At 51.6% G+C, this 20,146-nt stretch overlaps 1 protein-coding gene across 4 annotated transcripts in view; it reads left to right on the plus strand.

The window, feature by feature from the left end:
* Positions 1-20,146, plus strand: part of LOC139373626 (triple functional domain protein) — a 130,879-nt gene that overhangs the window by 66,971 nt on the left and 43,762 nt on the right. For all 4 annotated transcript variants that reach the window (XM_071114346.1, XM_071114347.1, XM_071114349.1 and 1 more), the window contains exons 14-17: positions 646-837; positions 977-1,146; positions 16,793-16,967; positions 19,288-19,483. In XM_071114346.1, the coding sequence (XP_070970447.1) occupies positions 646-837; positions 977-1,146; positions 16,793-16,967; positions 19,288-19,483 (733 nt within the window). The remainder of the gene's footprint in view (positions 1-645; positions 838-976; positions 1,147-16,792; positions 16,968-19,287; positions 19,484-20,146) is intronic.

The following is a 20,146-nucleotide window of genomic DNA, read 5'->3' on the forward strand; positions in this document are numbered from 1 at the left end:
ATACAGAACTGCCTCTCTCTGTCACATACAGTACTTCCTCTCTCTGTCACATACAGTACTTCCTCTCTCTGTCACATACAGTACTTCCTCTCTCTATCACATACAGTACTTCCTCTCTCTGTCACATACAGTACTTCCTCTCTCTGTCACATACAGTACTTCCTCTCTCTATCACATACAGTACTTCCTCTCTCTATCACATACAGTACTTCCTCTCTCTATCACATACAGTACTTCCTCTCTCTATCACATACAGTACTTCCTCTCTCTGTCACATACAGTACTCCCTCTCTCTGTCACATACTTCCTCTCTTTACCTTTTCATTAAATATATTCAGTCAAGTTTCTTCCCTCCCTTTCTCTTGTTAACTGTCCACCCTCTCTGTCTCTCTCCCCCTCTCTCACCCTCTCTCCCCCTCTCCCCCTCTCTCCCCCTCTCTGTCTCTCCCCCTCTCTGTCTCTCTCCCCCTCTCTGTCTCTCTCCCCCGCTCTCTCTCTCCCCCTCTCTGTCTCTCCCCCTCTCTGTCTCTCTCCCCCTCTCTGTCTCTCTCCCCCTCTCTGTCTCTCTCCCCCTCTCTGTCTCTCTCCCCCTCTCTATCTCTCTCCTCTGTCTTTCTCTGTGTGCTGGTTCTGTCCCTCCTCCAGAACACCTATACTAACGCTGACAAGCTGCTGGAGGCAGCAGAGCAGCTGGCCCAGACAGGAGAGTGTGACCCAGAGGAGATCTACCAGGCAGCCCACCAGCTGGAGGACCGGATCCAGGACTTTGTCAGGAGGGTGGAGCAACGCAAAGTCCTGCTGGACATGTCTGTCGCCTTCCACACACACGTCAAAGAGGTACGAAGTGTGTGTGTGTGTGTGGGGGGGGGGGGGGGGGGGGGGCGTGTTTTGTGGGGGTAGTGCAACATTCAACTGAATTGTGTGTGTGCGACATGCTGGGTTGGTGTGTGTGTGTGTATTAACTCTCTGTCCCTAGCTGTGGACGTGGCTGGAGGAGCTGCAGAAGGAGCTGTTAGATGATGTGTATGCTGAGTCTGTGGAGGCGGTGCAGGATCTGATCAAACGCTTCAGCCAGCAGCAGCAGACCACCCTGCAGGTCACTGTCAACGTCATCAAGGAGGGAGAGGACCTCATCCAGCAGCTCAGGTAGAACACACACATACAGGGACAGACACGAGACACACCCCCACAGGCTGGGACAAACACACACATGCAGGGACAGACACGAGACACACCCCCACAGGCTGGGACAAACGCACACACACATACAGGGACAGACACGAGACACACCCCCAAAGGCTGGGACAAACACACACATGCAGGTACAGACACGAGACACACCCCCACAGGCTGGGACAAACACACACACACACACATACAGGGACAGACACGAGACACGCACCCACAGGCTGGGACAAACACACACATGCAGGGACAGACACGAGACACGCACCCACTGGCTGGGACAAACACACACATGCAGGGACAGACACGAGACACACCCCCACAGGCTGGGACAAACGCACACATGCAGGGACAGACACGAGACACACCCCCACAGGCTGGGACAAACGCACACATGCAGGGACAGACACGAGACACACCCCCACACGCTGGGACAAACGCACACATGCAGGGACAGACACGAGACACACCCCCACAGGCTGGGACAAACACACACATGCAGGGACAGACACGAGACACACCCCCACAGGCTGGGACAAACACACACATGCAGGGACAGACACGAGACACACCTCCACAGGCTGGGACAAACGCACACATGCAGGGACAGACACGAGACACACCCCCACAGGCTGGGACAAACACACACACACACATACACACATACAGGGACAGACACGAGACACACCCCCACAGGCTGGGACAAGCACACACATGCAGGGACAGACACGAGACACACCCCCACAGGCTGGGACAAACATACACACACACACACATACAGGGACAGACACGAGACACACCCCCACAGGCTGGGACAAACACACACATGCAGGGACAGACACGAGACACACCCCCACAGGCTGGGACAAACGCACACATGCAGGGACAGACACGAGACACACCCCCACAGGCTGGGACAAACACACACATGCAGGGACAGACACGAGACACACCCCCACAGGCTGGGACAAACACACACACACATACAGGGACAGACACGAGACACGCACCCACAGGCTGGGACAAACACACACACACATACAGGGACAGACACGAGACACACACCCACAGGCTGGGACAAACACACACACATACAGGGACAGACACGAGACACACACCCACAGGCTGGGACAAACACACACACACAGGGACAGACACGAGACACACACCCACAGGCTGGGACAAACATACATACACACACACACACACACACACAGGGACAGACACGAGACACACCCACAGGCTGGGACACACACCCACAGGCTGGGACAAACACACACACACACACACGAGACACACACCCACAGGCTGGGACAAACACACACACACACATGAGACACACACCCACAGGCTGGGACAAACACACACACATACAGGGACAGACACGAGACACACACCCACAGGCTGGGACAAACACCCACACACACACGAGACACACACCCACAGGCTGGGACAAACACACACACACACACACACACACACACACACACACACACACACACGCGAGACACACACCCGCAGGCTGGGACAAACACACACATACAGGGACAGACACGAGACACACACCCACAGGCTGGGACAAACACACACACACAGGGACAGACACGAGACACACACCCACAGGCTGGGACAAACACACACACACAGGGACAGACACGAGACACACACCCACAGGCTGGGACAAACACACACACAAGACACACACCCACAGGCTGGGACAAACACACACACACATACAGGGACAGAAACGAGACACACACCCACAGGCTGGAACAAACAAACACACACACACAGGGACAGACGTGCACGTATACACACACACCCACAGACGTGCTAACACAAAATAATTTGGAAGTAACTGAGCAAAATATGAAGGTTTCAGAGAGTGGGCAGAATGTGAGTAGGATGGAATAGACAACAGGAGGAGAGAGAGAACCAACAGCCTCCCATAATGAACTGGCATTGGAGAGAGAGAGAGAGAGAGAGAACCAACAGCCTCCCATAGTGAACTGGCAGAGGAGAGAGAGAGAGAATCAACAGCCTCCCAGAGAGAGAGAGAGAGAACCAACAGCCTCCCAGAGGAGAGAGAGAGAGAATCAACAGCCTCCCATAGTGAACTGGCAGAGGAGAGAGAGAGAGAATCAACAGCCTCCCAGAGAGAGAGAGAGAGAACCAACAGCCTCCCATAGTGAACTGGCAGAGGAGAGAGAGAGAGAATCAACAGCCTCCCAGAGAGAGAGAGAGAGAGAGAACCAACAGCCTCCCATAGTGAACTGGCAGAGGAGAGAGAGAGAGAATCAACAGCCTCCCAGAGAGAGAGAGAGAGAACCATCAGCCTCCCATAGTGAACTGGCAGAGGAGAGAGAGAGAAAATCAACAGCCTCCCAGAGAGAGAGAGATAGAACCAACAGCCTCCCATAGTGAACTGGCAGAGGAGAGAGAGAGAGAATCAACAGCCTCCCAGAGAGAGAGAGAGAGAACCAACAGCCTCCCATAGTGAACTGGCAGAGGAGAGAGAGAGAGAACCAACAGCCTCCCATAGTGAACTGGCAGAGGAGAGAGAGAGAGAATCAACAGCCTCCCATAGAGAGAGAGAGAGAGAATCAACAGCCTCCCAGAGAGAGAGAGAGAGAGAGAACCAACAGCCTCCCAGAGAGAGAGAGAGAGAGAGAGAACCAACAGCCTCCCGTAGTGAACTGGCAGAGGAGAGAGAGAGAGAGAATCAACAGCCTCCCAGAGAGAGAGAGAGAGAACCAACAGCCTCCCATAGTGAACTGGTAGAGGAGAGAGAGAGAGAATCAACAGCCTCCCAGAGAGAGAGAGAGACAACAGCATCCTCCCATAGTGAACTGGCAGAGGAGAGAGAGAGAGAGAATCAACAGCCTCCCAGAGAGAGAGAGAGAGAGAACCAACAGCCTCCCATAGTGAACTGGCAGAGGAGAGAGAGAGAATCAACAGCCTCCCAGAGAGAGAGAGAGAGAACCAACAGCCTCCCATAGTGAACTGGCAGAGGAGAGAGAGAGAATCAACAGCCTCCCAGAGAGAGAGAGAGAGAACCAACAGCCTCCCATAGTGAACTGGCAGAGGAGAGAGAGAGATAATCAACAGCCTCCCAGAGAGAGAGAGAGAGAACCAACAGCCTCCCATAGTGAACTGGCAGAGGAGAGAGAGAGAGAATCAACAGCCTCCCAGAGAGAGAGAGAGAGAACCAACAGCCTCCAGTAGTGAACTGGCAGAGGAGAGAGAGAGAGAACCAACAGCCTCCCATAGTGAACTGGTAGAGGAGAGAGAGAGAGAGAATCAACAGCCTCCCAGAGAGAGAGAGAGAGAGAATCAACAGCCTCCCATAGTGAACTGGCAGAGGAGAGAGAGAGAGAACCAACAGCCTCCCATAGTGAACTGGCAGAGGAGAGAGAGAAAGAATCAACAGCCTCACATATATAGAGAGAGAGAATCAACAGCCTCCCAGAGAGAGAGAGAGAACCAACAGCCTCCCATAGTGAACTGGTAGAGGAGAGCGAGAGAGAACCAACAGCCTCCCGTAGTGAACTGGCAGAGGAGAGAGAGAGAGAATCAACAGCCTCCCGTAGTGAACTGGCAGAGGAGAGAGAGAGAGAACCAACAGCCTCCCATAGTGAACTGGTAGAGGAGAGAGAGAGAGAGAATCAACAGCCTCCCAGAGAGAGAGAGAGAGAATCAACAGCCTCCCAGAGAGAGAGAGAGAGAGAGAGAGAGAGAGAGAGAGAGAGAGAGAGAGAAAGAGAACCAACAGCCTCCCGTAGTGAACTGGCAGAGGAGAGAGAGAGAGAGAATCAACAGCCTCCCAGAGAGAGAGAGAGAGAACCAACAGCCTCCCAGAGGAGAGAGAGAGAGAATCAACAGCCTCCCATAGTGAACTGGCAGAGGAGAGAGAGAGAGAATCAACAGCCTCCCAGAGAGAGAGAGAGAGAACCAACAGCCTCCCATAGTGAACTGGCAGAGGAGAGAGAGAGAGAATCAACAGCCTCCCAGAGAGAGAGAGAGAGAGAGAACCAACAGCCTCCCATAGTGAACTGGCAGAGGAGAGAGAGAGAGAATCAACAGCCTCCCAGAGAGAGAGAGAGAGAACCATCAGCCTCCCATAGTGAACTGGCAGAGGAGAGAGAGAGAAAATCAACAGCCTCCCAGAGAGAGAGAGATAGAACCAACAGCCTCCCATAGTGAACTGGCAGAGGAGAGAGAGAGAGAATCAACAGCCTCCCAGAGAGAGAGAGAGAGAACCAACAGCCTCCCATAGTGAACTGGCAGAGGAGAGAGAGAGAGAACCAACAGCCTCCCATAGTGAACTGGCAGAGGAGAGAGAGAGAGAATCAACAGCCTCCCATAGAGAGAGAGAGAGAGAATCAACAGCCTCCCAGAGAGAGAGAGAGAGAGAGAACCAACAGCCTCCCAGAGAGAGAGAGAGAGAGAGAGAACCAACAGCCTCCCGTAGTGAACTGGCAGAGGAGAGAGAGAGAGAGAATCAACAGCCTCCCAGAGAGAGAGAGAGAGAACCAACAGCCTCCCATAGTGAACTGGTAGAGGAGAGAGCGAGAGAATCAACAGCCTCCCAGAGAGAGAGAGAGACAACAGCATCCTCCCATAGTGAACTGGCAGAGGAGAGAGAGAGAGAGAATCAACAGCCTCCCAGAGAGAGAGAGAGAGAGAACCAACAGCCTCCCATAGTGAACTGGCAGAGGAGAGAGAGAGAATCAACAGCCTCCCAGAGAGAGAGAGAGAGAACCAACAGCCTCCCATAGTGAACTGGCAGAGGAGAGAGAGAGAATCAACAGCCTCCCAGAGAGAGAGAGAGAGAACCAACAGCCTCCCATAGTGAACTGGCAGAGGAGAGAGAGAGATAATCAACAGCCTCCCAGAGAGAGAGAGAGAGAACCAACAGCCTCCCATAGTGAACTGGCAGAGGAGAGAGAGAGAGAATCAACAGCCTCCCAGAGAGAGAGAGAGAGAACCAACAGCCTCCCATAGTGAACTGGCAGAGGAGAGAGAGAGAGAACCAACAGCCTCCCATAGTGAACTGGCAGAGGAGAGAGAGAGAGAATCAACAGCCTCACATATAGAGAGAGAGAGAATCAACAGCCTCCCAGAGAGAGAGAGAGAACCAACAGCCTCCCATAGTGAACTGGTAGAGGAGAGCGAGAGAGAACCAACAGCCTCCAGTAGTGAACTGGCAGAGGAGAGAGAGAGAGAACCAACAGCCTCCCATAGTGAACTGGTAGAGGAGAGAGAGAGAGAGAATCAACAGCCTCCCAGAGAGAGAGAGAGAGAGAATCAACAGCCTCCCATAGTGAACTGGCAGAGGAGAGAGAGAGAGAACCAACAGCCTCCCATAGTGAACTGGCAGAGGAGAGAGAGAAAGAATCAACAGCCTCACATATATAGAGAGAGAGAATCAACAGCCTCCCAGAGAGAGAGAGAGAACCAACAGCCTCCCATAGTGAACTGGTAGAGGAGAGCGAGAGAGAACCAACAGCCTCCCGTAGTGAACTGGCAGAGGAGAGAGAGAGAGAATCAACAGCCTCCCGTAGTGAACTGGCAGAGGAGAGAGAGAGAGAACCAACAGCCTCCCATAGTGAACTGGTAGAGGAGAGAGAGAGAGAGAATCAACAGCCTCCCAGAGAGAGAGAGAGAGAATCAACAGCCTCCCAGAGAGAGAGAGAGAGAGAGAGAGAGAGAGAGAGAAAGAGAACCAACAGCCTCCCGTAGTGAACTGGCAGAGGAGAGAGAGAGAGAGAATCAACAGCCTCCCAGAGAGAGAGAGAGAGAACCAACAGCCTCCCATAGTGAACTGGTAGAGGAGAGAGAGAGAGAATCAACAGCCTCCCAGAGAGAGAGAGAGACAACAGCATCCTCCCATGGTGAACTGGCAGAGGAGAGAGAGAGAGAATCAACAGCCTCCCAGAGAGAGAGAGAGAGAGAACCAACAGTCTCCCGTAGTGAACTGGCAGAGGAGAGAGAGAGAGAATCAACATCCTCCCAGAGAGAGAGAGAGAGAACCAACAGCCTCCCATAGTGAACTGGTAGAGGAGAGAGAGAGAGAATCAACAGCCTCCCAGAGAGAGAGAGAGAGACAACAGCATCCTCCCATTGTGAACTGGCAGAGGAGAGAGAGAGAGAGACAACAGCATCCTCCCATCGTGAACTGGCAGAGGAGAGAGAGAGAGAACCAACAGCCTCCCATAGTGAACTGGCAGAGGAGAGAGAGAGAGAGAATCAACAGACTCCCATAGAGAGAGAGAGAGAATCAACAGCCTCCCAGAGAAAGAGAGAGAACCAACAGCCTCCCATAGTGAACTGGTAAAGGAGAGAGAGAGAGAACCAACAGCCTCCCGTAGTGAACTGGCAGAGGAGAGAGAGAGAACCAACAGCCTCCCATAGTGAACTGGCAGAGGAGAGAGAGAGAGAGAGAACCAACAGCCTCCCGTAGTGAACTGGCAGAGGAGAGAGAGAGAGAACCAACAGCCTCCCATAGTGAACTGGCAGAGGAGAGAGAGAGAAAATCAACAGCCTCCCAGAGAGAGAGAGAGAGAACCAACAGCCTCCCATAGTGAACTGGCAGAGGAGAGAGAGAGAGAATCAACAGCCTCCCAGAGAGAGAGAGAGAGAACCAACAGCCTCCCATAGTGAACTGGCAGAGGAGAGAGAGAGAGAACCAACAGCCTCCCATAGTGAACTGGCAGAGGAGAGAGAGAGAGAATCAACAGTCTCCCATAGAGAGAGAGAGAGAATCAACAGCCTCCCAGAGAGAGAGAGAGAGAGAGAACCAACAGCCTCCCAGAGAGAGAGAGAGAGAGAGAGAACCAACAGCCTCCCGTAGTGAACTGGCAGAGGAGAGAGAGAGAGAGAATCAACAGCCTCCCAGAGAGAGAGAGAGAGAACCAACAGCCTCCCATAGTGAACTGGTAGAGGAGAGAGAGAGAGAATCAACAGCCTCCCAGAGAGAGAGAGAGACAACAGCATCCTCCCATAGTGAACTGGCAGAGGAGAGAGAGAGAGAGAGAATCAACAGCCTCCCAGAGAGAGAGAGAGAGAGAACCAACAGCCTCCCATAGTGAACTGGCAGAGGAGAGAGAGAGAATCAACAGCCTCCCAGAGAGAGAGAACCAACAGCCTCCCATAGTGAACTGGCAGAGGAGAGAGAGAGATAATCAACAGCCTCCCAGAGAGAGAGAGAGAGAACCAACAGCCTCCCATAGTGAACTGGCAGAGGAGAGAGAGAGAATCAACAGCCTCCCAGAGAGAGAGAGAGAGAACCAACAGCCTCCCATAGTGAACTGGCAGAGGAGAGAGAGAGAGAACCAACAGCCTCCCATAGTGAACTGGCAGAGGAGAGAGAGAGAGAATCAACAGCCTCACATATAGAGAGAGAGAGAATCAACAGCCTCCCAGAGAGAGAGAGAGAACCAACAGCCTCCCATAGTGAACTGGTAGAGGAGAGCGAGAGAGAACCAACAGCCTCCAGTAGTGAACTGGCAGAGGAGAGAGAGAGAGAACCAACAGCCTCCCATAGTGAACTGGTAGAGGAGAGAGAGAGAGAGAATCAACAGCCTCCCAGAGAGAGAGAGAGAGAATCAACAGCCTCCCATAGTGAACTGGCAGAGGAGAGAGAGAGAGAACCAACAGCCTCCCATAGTGAACTGGCAGAGGAGAGAGAGAGAGAATCAACAGCCTCACATATAGAGAGAGAGAGAATCAACAGCCTCCCAGAGAGAGAGAGAGAACCAACAGCCTCCCATAGTGAACTGGTAGAGGAGAGCGAGAGAGAACCAACAGCCTCCCGTAGTGAACTGGCAGAGGAGAGAGAGAGAGAATCAACAGCCTCCCGTAGTGAACTGGCAGAGGAGAGAGAGAGAGAACCAACAGCCTCCCATAGTGAACTGGTAGAGGAGAGAGAGAGAGAGAATCAACAGCCTCCCATAGTGAACTGGCAGAGGAGAGAGAGAGAGAGAATCAACAGACTCCCATAGAGAGAGAGAGAGAATCAACAGCCTCCCAGAGAAAGAGAGAGAACCAACAGCCTCCCATAGTGAACTGGTAAAGGAGAGAGAGAGAGAACCAACAGCCTCCCGTAGTGAACTGGCAGAGGAGAGAGAGAGAACCAACAGCCTCCCATAGTGAACTGGCAGAGGAGAGAGAGAGAGAGAGAACCAACAGCCTCCCGTAGTGAACTGGCAGAGGAGAGAGAGAGAGAACCAACAGCCTCCCATAGTGAACTGGCAGAGGAGAGAGAGAGAAAATCAACAGCCTCCCAGAGAGAGAGAGAGAGAACCAACAGCCTCCCATAGTGAACTGGCAGAGGAGAGAGAGAGAGAATCAACAGCCTCCCAGAGAGAGAGAGAGAGAACCAACAGCCTCCCATAGTGAACTGGCAGAGGAGAGAGAGAGAGAACCAACAGCCTCCCATAGTGAACTGGCAGAGGAGAGAGAGAGAGAATCAACAGTCTCCCATAGAGAGAGAGAGAGAATCAACAGCCTCCCAGAGAGAGAGAGAGAGAGAGAACCAACAGCCTCCCAGAGAGAGAGAGAGAGAGAGAGAACCAACAGCCTCCCGTAGTGAACTGGCAGAGGAGAGAGAGAGAGAGAATCAACAGCCTCCCAGAGAGAGAGAGAGAGAACCAACAGCCTCCCATAGTGAACTGGTAGAGGAGAGAGAGAGAGAATCAACAGCCTCCCAGAGAGAGAGAGAGACAACAGCATCCTCCCATAGTGAACTGGCAGAGGAGAGAGAGAGAGAGAGAATCAACAGCCTCCCAGAGAGAGAGAGAGAGAGAACCAACAGCCTCCCATAGTGAACTGGCAGAGGAGAGAGAGAGAATCAACAGCCTCCCAGAGAGAGAGAACCAACAGCCTCCCATAGTGAACTGGCAGAGGAGAGAGAGAGATAATCAACAGCCTCCCAGAGAGAGAGAGAGAGAACCAACAGCCTCCCATAGTGAACTGGCAGAGGAGAGAGAGAGAATCAACAGCCTCCCAGAGAGAGAGAGAGAGAACCAACAGCCTCCCATAGTGAACTGGCAGAGGAGAGAGAGAGAGAACCAACAGCCTCCCATAGTGAACTGGCAGAGGAGAGAGAGAGAGAATCAACAGCCTCACATATAGAGAGAGAGAGAATCAACAGCCTCCCAGAGAGAGAGAGAGAACCAACAGCCTCCCATAGTGAACTGGTAGAGGAGAGCGAGAGAGAACCAACAGCCTCCAGTAGTGAACTGGCAGAGGAGAGAGAGAGAGAACCAACAGCCTCCCATAGTGAACTGGTAGAGGAGAGAGAGAGAGAGAATCAACAGCCTCCCAGAGAGAGAGAGAGAGAATCAACAGCCTCCCATAGTGAACTGGCAGAGGAGAGAGAGAGAGAACCAACAGCCTCCCATAGTGAACTGGCAGAGGAGAGAGAGAGAGAATCAACAGCCTCACATATAGAGAGAGAGAGAATCAACAGCCTCCCAGAGAGAGAGAGAGAACCAACAGCCTCCCATAGTGAACTGGTAGAGGAGAGCGAGAGAGAACCAACAGCCTCCCGTAGTGAACTGGCAGAGGAGAGAGAGAGAGAATCAACAGCCTCCCGTAGTGAACTGGCAGAGGAGAGAGAGAGAGAACCAACAGCCTCCCATAGTGAACTGGTAGAGGAGAGAGAGAGAGAGAATCAACAGCCTCCCAGAGAGAGAGGGAGAGAATCAACAGCCTCCCAGAGAGAGAGAGAGAGAGAAAGAGAACCAACAGCCTCCCGTAGTGAACTGGCAGAGGAGAGAGAGAGAGAGAATCAACAGCCTCCCAGAGAGAGAGAGAGAGAACCAACAGCCTCCCATAGTGAACTGGTAGAGGAGAGAGAGAGAGAATCAACAGCCTCCCAGAGAGAGAGAGAGACAACAGCATCCTCCCATGGTGAACTGGCAGAGGAGAGAGAGAGAGAATCAACAGCCTCCCAGAGAGAGAGAGAGAGAGAGAACCAACAGTCTCCCGTAGTGAACTGGCAGAGGAGAGAGAGAGAGAATCAACATCCTCCCAGAGAGAGAGAGAGAGAACAAACAGCCTCCCATAGTGAACTGGTAGAGGAGAGAGAGAGAGAATCAACAGCCTCCCAGAGAGAGAGAGAGAGACAACAGCATCCTCCCATTGTGAACTGGCAGAGGAGAGAGAGAGAGAGACAACAGCATCCTCCCATAGTGAACTGGCAGAGGAGAGAGAGAGAGAACCAACAGCCTCCCATAGTGAACTGGCAGAGGAGAGAGAGAGAGAGAATCAACAGACTCCCATAGAGAGAGAGAGAGAGAATCAACAGCCTCCCAGAGAGAGAGAGAGAACCAACAGCCTCCCATATTGAACTGGTAATGGAGAGAGAGAGAGAACCAACAGCCTCCCGTAGTGAACTGGCAGAGGAGAGAGAGAGAACCAACAGCCTCCCATAGTGAACTGGCAGAGGAGAGAGAGAGAGAGAGAACCAACAGCCTCCCGTAGTGAACTGGCAGAGGAGAGAGAGTGAGAACCAACAGCCTCCCATAGTGAACTGGTAGAGGAGAGAGAGAGAGAATCAACAGCCTTCCAGAGAGAGAGAGAGAGAATCAACAGCCTCCCATAGTGAACTGGCAGAGGAGAGAGAGAGAGAATCAACAGCCTCCCAGTGAGAGAGGGAGAGAATCAACAGCCTCCCATAGTGAACTGGCAAAGGAGAGAGAGAGAGAATCAACAGCCTCCCAGAGAGAGAGAGAGAGAGAGAGAGAACCAACAGCCTCCCATAGTGAACTGGTCGAGGAGAGAGAGTGAGAACCAACAGCCTCCCATAGTGAACTGGCAGAGGAGAGAGAGAGAATCAACAGCCTCCCAGAGAGAGAGAGCGAGAGAGAGAGAGAACCAACAGCCTCCCATAGTGAACTGGCAGAGGAGGGAGAGAGATAACCAACAGCCTCCCATAGTGAACTGGCAGAGGAGGGAGAGAGACAACAGCATCCTCCCATAGTGAACTGGCAGAGGAGAGAGAGAGAGAGAATCAACAGACTCCCATAGAGAGAGAGAGAGAATCAACAGCCTCCCAGAGAGAGAGAGAGAACCAACAGCCTCCCATAGTGAACTGGTAAAGGAGAGAGAGAGAGAACCAACAGCCTCCCGTAGTGAACTGGCAGAGGAGAGAGAGAGAGAACCAACAGCCTCCCATAGTGAACTGACAGAGGAGAGAGAGAGAGAGAGAACCAACAGCCTCCCGTAGTGAACTGGCAGAGGAGAGAGAGTGAGAACCAACAGCCTCCCATAGTGAACTGGTAGAGGAGAGAGATAGAGAATCAACAGCCTTCCAGAGAGAGAGAGAGAGACAACAGCATCCTCCCATTGTGAACTGGCAGAGGAGAGAGAGAGAGAATCAACATCCTCCCAGAGAGAGAGAGAGAGAACCAACAGCCTCCCATAGTGAACTGGTAGAGGAGAGAGAGAGAGAATCAACAGCCTCCCAGAGAGAGAGAGAGAGACAACAGCATCCTCCCATTGTGAACTGGCAGAGGAGAGAGAGAGAGAGACAACAGCATCCTCCCATCGTGAACTGGCAGAGGAGAGAGAGAGAGAACCAACAGCCTCCCATAGTGAACTGGCAGAGGAGAGAGAGAGAGAGAATCAACAGACTCCCATAGAGAGAGAGAGAGAATCAACAGCCTCCCAGAGAGAGAGAGAGAACCAACAGCCTCCCATAGTGAACTGGTAAAGGAGAGAGAGAGAGAACCAACAGCCTCCCGTAGTGAACTGGCAGAGGAGAGAGAGAGAACCAACAGCCTCCCATAGTGAACTGGCAGAGGAGAGAGAGAGAGAGAGAACCAACAGCCTCCCGTAGTGAACTGGCAGAGGAGAGAGAGTGAGAACCAACAGCCTCCCATAGTGAACTGGTAGAGGAGAGAGAGAGAGAATCAACAGCCTTCCAGAGAGAGAGAGAGAGAATCAACAGCCTCCCATAGTGAACTGGCAGAGGAGAGAGAGAGAGAATCAACAGCCTCCCAGTGAGAGAGGGAGAGAATCAACAGCCTCCCATAGTGAACTGGCAAAGGAGAGAGAGAGAGAATCAACAGCCTCCCAGAGAGAGAGAGAGAGAGAGAGAGAGAACCAACAGCCTCCCATAGTGAACTGGTCGAGGAGAGAGAGTGAGAACCAACAGCCTCCCATAGTGAACTGGCAGAGGAGAGAGAGAGAATCAACAGCCTCCCAGAGAGAGAGAGCGAGAGAGAGAGAGAACCAACAGCCTCCCATAGTGAACTGGCAGAGGAGGGAGAGAGATAACCAACAGCCTCCCATAGTGAACTGGCAGAGGAGGGAGAGAGACAACAGCATCCTCCCATAGTGAACTGGCAGAGGAGAGAGAGAGAGAGAATCAACAGACTCCCATAGAGAGAGAGAGAGAATCAACAGCCTCCCAGAGAGAGAGAGAGAACCAACAGCCTCCCATAGTGAACTGGTAAAGGAGAGAGAGAGAGAACCAACAGCCTCCCGTAGTGAACTGGCAGAGGAGAGAGAGAGAGAACCAACAGCCTCCCATAGTGAACTGGCAGAGGAGAGAGAGAGAGAGAGAACCAACAGCCTCCCGTAGTGAACTGGCAGAGGAGAGAGAGTGAGAACCAACAGCCTCCCATAGTGAACTGGTAGAGGAGAGAGAGAGAGAATCAACAGCCTTCCAGAGAGAGAGAGAGAGAATCAACAGCCTCCCATAGTGAACTGGCAGAGGAGAGAGAGAGAGAATCAACAGCCTCCCAGAGAGAGAGGGAGAGAATCAACAGCCTCCCATAGTGAACTGGCAAAGGAGAGAGAGAGAGAATCAACAGCCTCCCAGAGAGAGAGAGAGAGAACCAACAGCCTCCCATAGTGAACTGGTCGAGGAGAGAGAGTGAGAACCAACAGCCTCCCATAGTGAACTGGCAGAGGAGAGAGAGAGCGAGAGAGAGAGAGAACCAACAGCCTCCCATAGTGAACTGGCAGAGGAGGGAGAGAGATAACCAACAACCTCCCATAGTGAACTGGCAGAGGAGAGAGAGAGACAACAGCATCCTCCCATATTGAACTGGCAGAGGAGAGAGAGAAAAAGAACCAACAGCCTCCCATAGTGAACTGGCAGAGGAGAGAGAGAGAGAGATTCAACAGCCTCCCATAGTGAACTGGCAGAGGAGAGAGAGAGACAACAGCATCCTCCCATAGTGAACTGACAGAGGAGAGAGAGAGAGAGAATCAACATACTCCCATAGAGAGAGAGAGAGAATCAACAGTCTCCCAGAGAGAGAGAGAGAATTAACAGCCTCCCATAGTGAACTGGTAAAGGAGAGAGAGAGAGAACCAACAGCCTCCCGTAGTGAACTGGCAGAGGAGAGAGAGAGAACCAACAGCCTCCCATAGTGAACTGGCAGAGGAGAGAGAGAGAGAGAGAACCAACAGCCTCACGTAGTGAACTGGCAGAGGAGAGAGAGTGAGAACCAACAGCCTCCCATAGTGAACTGGTAGAGGAGAGAGAGAGAGAATCAACAGCCTTCCAGAGAGAGATAGAGAGAATCAACAGCCTCCCATAGTGAACTGGCAGAGGAGAGAGAGAGAGAATCAACAGCCTCCCAGTGAGAGAGGGAGAGAATCAACAGCCTCCCATAGTGAACTGGCAAAGGAGAGAGAGAGAGAATCAACAGCCTCCCAGAGAGAGAGAGAGAGAGAGAGAGAACCAACAGCCTCCCATAGTGAACTGGTCGAGGAGAGAGAGTGAGAACCAACAGCCTCCCATAGTGAACTGGCAGAAGAGAGAGAGAGAATCAACAGCCTCCCAGAGAGAGAGAGCGAGAGAGAGAGAGAACCAACAGCCTCCCATAGTGAACTGGCAGAGGAGGGAGAGAGATAACCAACAGCCTCCCATAGTGAACTGGCAGAGGAGGGAGAGAGATAACCAACAACCTCCCATAGTGAACTGGCAGAGGAGAGAGAGAGACAACAGCATCCTCCCATATTGAACTGGCAGAGGAGAGAGAGAAAGAGAACCAACAGCCTCCCATAGTGAACTGGCAGAGGAGAGAGAGAGAGATTCAACAGCCTCCCATAGTGAACTGGCAGAGGAGAGAGAGAGACAACAGCATCCTCCCATAGTGAACTGGCAGAGGAGAGAGAGAGAGAATCAACAGCCTCCCATAGAGAGAGAGAGAGAGAATCAACAGCCTCCAAGAGAGAGAGAGAGAGAACCAACAGCCTCCCATAGTGAACTGGTAAAGGAGAGAAAGAGAGAACCAACAGCCTCCCGTAGTGAACTGGCAGAGGAGAGAGAGAGAGAATCAACAGCCTCCCGTAGTGAACTGGCAGAGGAGAGAGTGTGAGAACCAACAGCCTCCCATAGTGAACTGGTAGAGGAGAGAGAGAGAGAATCAACAGCCTCCCAGAGAGAGAGAGAGAGAGAATCAACAGCCTCCCATAGTGAACTGGCAGAGGAGAGAGAGAGAGAATCAACAGCCTCCCAGAGGGAGAGAATCAACAGCCTCCCATAGTGAACTGGCAGAGGAGAGAGAGAGATAATCAACAGCCTCCCAGAGAGAGAGAGAGAGAACCAACAGCCTCCCATAGTGAACTGGTCGAGGAGAGAGAGAGAGAACCAACAGCCTCCTATAGTGAACTGGTCGAGGAGAGAGAGTGAGAACCAACAGCCTCCCATAGTGAACTGGCAGAGGAGAGAGAGAGAGAATCAACAGCCTCCCAGAGAGAGAGAGAGAGAGAGAACCAACAGCCTCCCATAGTGAACTGGTAGAGGAGAGAGAGAGAGAGAACCAACAGCCTCCCATAGTGAACTGGTAGAGGAGAGAGAGAGAGAACCAACAGCCTCCCATAGTGAACCGGCAGAGGAGAGAGAGAGAGAACCAACCGCCTCCCATAGTGAACTGGCAGAGGAGAGAGAGAGAGAACCAACAGCCTCCCATAGTGAACTGGTCGAGGAGAGAGAGAGAGATCCAACAGCCTCCCATAGTGAACTGGCAGAGGAGAGAGAGAGAGAACAGCATCCTCCCATAGTGAACTGGCAGAGGAGAGAGAGAGAGAGAACCAACAGCCTCCCATAGTGAACTGGCAGAGGAGGTAGAGAGAGAATAGCATCCTCCCATAGTGAACTGGCAGCGGAGATAGAAAGGGCATTGAGAGATGAGGGAGAGATGAGAAGGAGTAGGAGGTTGAAAGTTAGAAGAGCTGCATGTATTTGACTGCTCTGACCAGGATTCTGGTTGTATTTTCATCAAGTGTGTGGGGTGAGACCTGGCCCTCCTACACACACACACACACACACACTGAAGCGATCTCTCTCTCTATGTCTCCATCCCTGGTGTATTCTGTCCTCTGAGTATTGTTACATAATGCTGGTTTCATAACAGTGTGGCTTCTTGTGTAACATCCCCCAGGACTCCTGCTACAACACTGTGTGTGTGTGAGAGATTAGAGGTGTGTGTGTGTGCGTGTGTGTGTGTGCGCGTGTGTGTGTGATTATACAATGATTGAAGCATTGCCAGTGAAATTACCGCTGCACCGAATAAGGTGTGTGTGTATGTCCAACTTTGTATTTTCTTCAGTGTGTGTGTGTGTGTGTTCTCTCGTGTTGTAGGGACTCTGCTATCTCCAGTAACAAGACTCCCCACAACAGCTCTATAAACCACATAGAGAGTGTTCTACAGCAGCTGGACGAGGCCCAGGCTCAGATGGAGGAGCTGTTTCAGGAGAGGAAGATCAAACTAGAACTCTTCCTGCAGCTACGCATCTTCGAGAGGGACGCCATCGACGTGAGTGTGTGGCAGAGGTGGTTCCTGTGAAGTACCCTTGTCTCTTCTTTAGCGCAGTGGTTAAATGTAGTCTTCAGATGACCTGATAAATGTCATACACGTGTCTCCTCACCTCGTGTGTGTATATCTTCACCTTATGTGTGTGTGTCTCCTCACCTCGTGTGTGTATATCTTCACTTTATGTGTGTGTCTCCTCACCTCTTGTGTGTATATCTTCACCTTATGGGTGTGTGTCTCCTCACCTCGTGTATGTATCTTCACCTTATGTGTGTGTGTGTCTCCTCACCTTGTGTGTGTATATCTTCACCTTATGTGTGTGTGTCTCCTCACCTCGTGTGTGTATCTTAACCTTATGTGTGTGTGTCTCCTCACCTCGTGTGTGTGTATCTTCACCTTATGGGTGTGTCTCCTCACCTCGTGTGTGTATCTTCACCTTATGTGTGTGTGTGTGTCTCCTCACCTCGTGTGTGTATCTTCACCTTGTGTGTGTCTCCTCACCTCGTGTGTGTATCTTCACCTTATGTGTGTGTGTGTCTCCTCACCTCGTGTGTGTGCAAGTTTTTCCTTATATGTGTACTTGTGTGTATCCACACCTGTCTCAGTCTTTGTCTCTGTCTCTGTCCCACTCTCTCTCTGTTTTTCTCAGATCATGTCAGACCTGGAGTCTATATATCTCACCTATCTCTCTCCCTCCCCCTAGATCATCTCAGACCTGGAGTCTATATATCTCACCTATCTCTCTCCCTCCCCCTAGATCATCTCAGACCTGGAGTCTATATATCTCACCTATCTCTCTCTCTCCCTCCCCCTAGATCATCTCAGACCTGGAGACTCTATATCTCACCTATCTCTCTCCCTCCCCTAGATCATCTCAGACCTGGAGTCTATATATCTCACCTATCTCTCTCTCTCCCTCCCCCAGATCATCTCAGACCTGGAGTCTATATATCTCACATATCTCTCTCTCTCCCTCCCCCAGATCATCTCAGACCTGGAGACTATATATCTCACCTATCTCTCTCTCTCTCCCTCCCCCAGATCATCTCAGACCTGGAGACTCTATATCTCACCTATCTCTCTCCCTCCCCTAGATCATCTCAGACCTGGAGTCTATATATCTCACCTATCTCTCTCTCTCTCCCTCCCCTAGATCATCTCAGACCTGGAGTCTATATATCTCACCTATCTCTCTCTCTCCCTCCCCTAGATCATCTCAGACCTGGAGTCTATATATCTCACCTATCTCTCTCCCTCCCCCTAGATCATCTCAGACCTGAAGACTATATATCTCACCTATCTCTCTCCCTCCCCTAGATCATCTCAGACCTGAAGTCTATATATCTCACCTATTTCTCTCCCTCCCCTAGATCATCTCAGACCTGGAGTCTATATATCTCACCTATCTCTCTCCCTCCCCCTAGATCATCTCAGACCTGAAGTCTATATATCGCACCTATCTCTCTCCCTCCCCCTAGATCATCTCAGACCTGGAGTCTATATATCTCACCTATCTCTCTCCCTCCCCTAGATCATCTCAGACCTGAAGTCTATATATCTCACCTATCTCTCTCTCTCCCTCCCCTAAATCATCTCAGACCTGAAGTCTATATATCTCACCTATCTCTCTCTCTCCCTCCCCTAAATCATCTCAGACCTGAAGTCTATATATCTCACCTATCTCTCTCTCTCCCTCCCCCAGATCATCTAAGACCTGGAGTCTATATATCTCACCTATCTCTCTCTCTCTCTCCCCCAGATCATCTCAGACCTGGAGTCTATATATCTCACCTATCTCTCTCCCTCCCCCTAGATCATCTCAGACCTGGAGTCTATATATCTCACCTATCTCTCTCTTTCTCCCTAGATCATCTCAGACCTGGAGTCTATATATCTCACCTATCTCTCTCTCTCTCTCTCTCCCCCAGATCATCTCAGACCTGGAGTCTATATATCTCACCTATCTCTCTCTCTCTCCCCCCAGATAATCTCAGACCTGGAGTCTATATATCTCACATATCTCTCTCTCTCTCTCCCCCAGATCATCTCAGACCTGGAGTCTATATATCTCACATATCTCTCTCTCTCTCTCCCCCAGATCATCTCAGACCTGGAGTCTATATATCTCACCTATCTCTCTCTCTCTCTCCCCCAGATCATATCAGACCTGGAGTCTATATATCTCACCTATCTCTCTCCCTCCCCCTAGATCATCTCAGACCTGGAGTCTATATATCTCACCTATCTCTCTCCCTCCCCCTAGATCATCTCAGACCTGGAGTCTATATATCTCACCTATCTCTCTCTTTCTCCCTCCCCCTAGATCATCTCAGACCTGGAGTCATGGAACGAGGAGTTGAGTGTTCAGATGAGTGAGTTTGATACAGAGGACCTAACCTTGGCAGAACAGAGACTCCAGCACCACGCTGACAAGGCCCTGACCATGAACAACCTGACCTTTGATGTCATCCACCAGGGACAGGAACTGTTGCAGTACGTCAACGAAGTACAGGCCTCTGGTGAGTAGCAGTACACACGTGTGCACAACAGAGCTTACATTGTCAGATATGCAGACACACACACACACACACACACACACACACACACACACACACACACACACACACACACACACACACACAGACAATTAGCTACTGTGATAGCCCGTTTTGTAGGAGGAGTGGAATGACTTGCTCTCTCTCCTTGCCTTTCTCTCCCTCTCTTCTCTTTTCCCACCTCTCCCTGTCCTCTCCCTGTCCTCTCCCTATCTTCTCTTTTCCCACCTCTCCCTGTCCTCTCCCTGTCCTCTCCCTATCTTCTCTTTTCCCATCTCTCCCTGTCCTCTCCCTCTCTTCTCTTTTCCCATCTCTCCCTGTCCTCTCCCTGTTCTCTCTTCTCTTTTCCCATCTCTCCCTGTCCTCTCCCTCTCTTCTCTTTTCCCACCTCTCCCTGTCCTCTCCCTGTCCTCTCTTCTCTTTTCCCATCTCTCCCTGTCCTCTCCCTCTCTTCTCTTTTCCCATCTCTCCCTGTCCTCTCCCTGTCCTCTCTTCTCTTTTCCCATCTCTCACTGTCCTCTCCCTATCTTCTCTTTTCCCACCTCTCCCTGTCCTCTCCCTCTCTTCTCTTTTCCCATCTCTCCCTGTCCTCTCCCTGTCCTCTCTTCTCTTTTCCCACCGCTCCCT

The sequence above is a fragment of the Oncorhynchus clarkii genome, chromosome 18 (assembly GCF_045791955.1).
Source record: "Oncorhynchus clarkii lewisi isolate Uvic-CL-2024 chromosome 18, UVic_Ocla_1.0, whole genome shotgun sequence".
NCBI classification, from domain to species: Eukaryota; Metazoa; Chordata; class Actinopteri; order Salmoniformes; family Salmonidae; genus Oncorhynchus; species Oncorhynchus clarkii.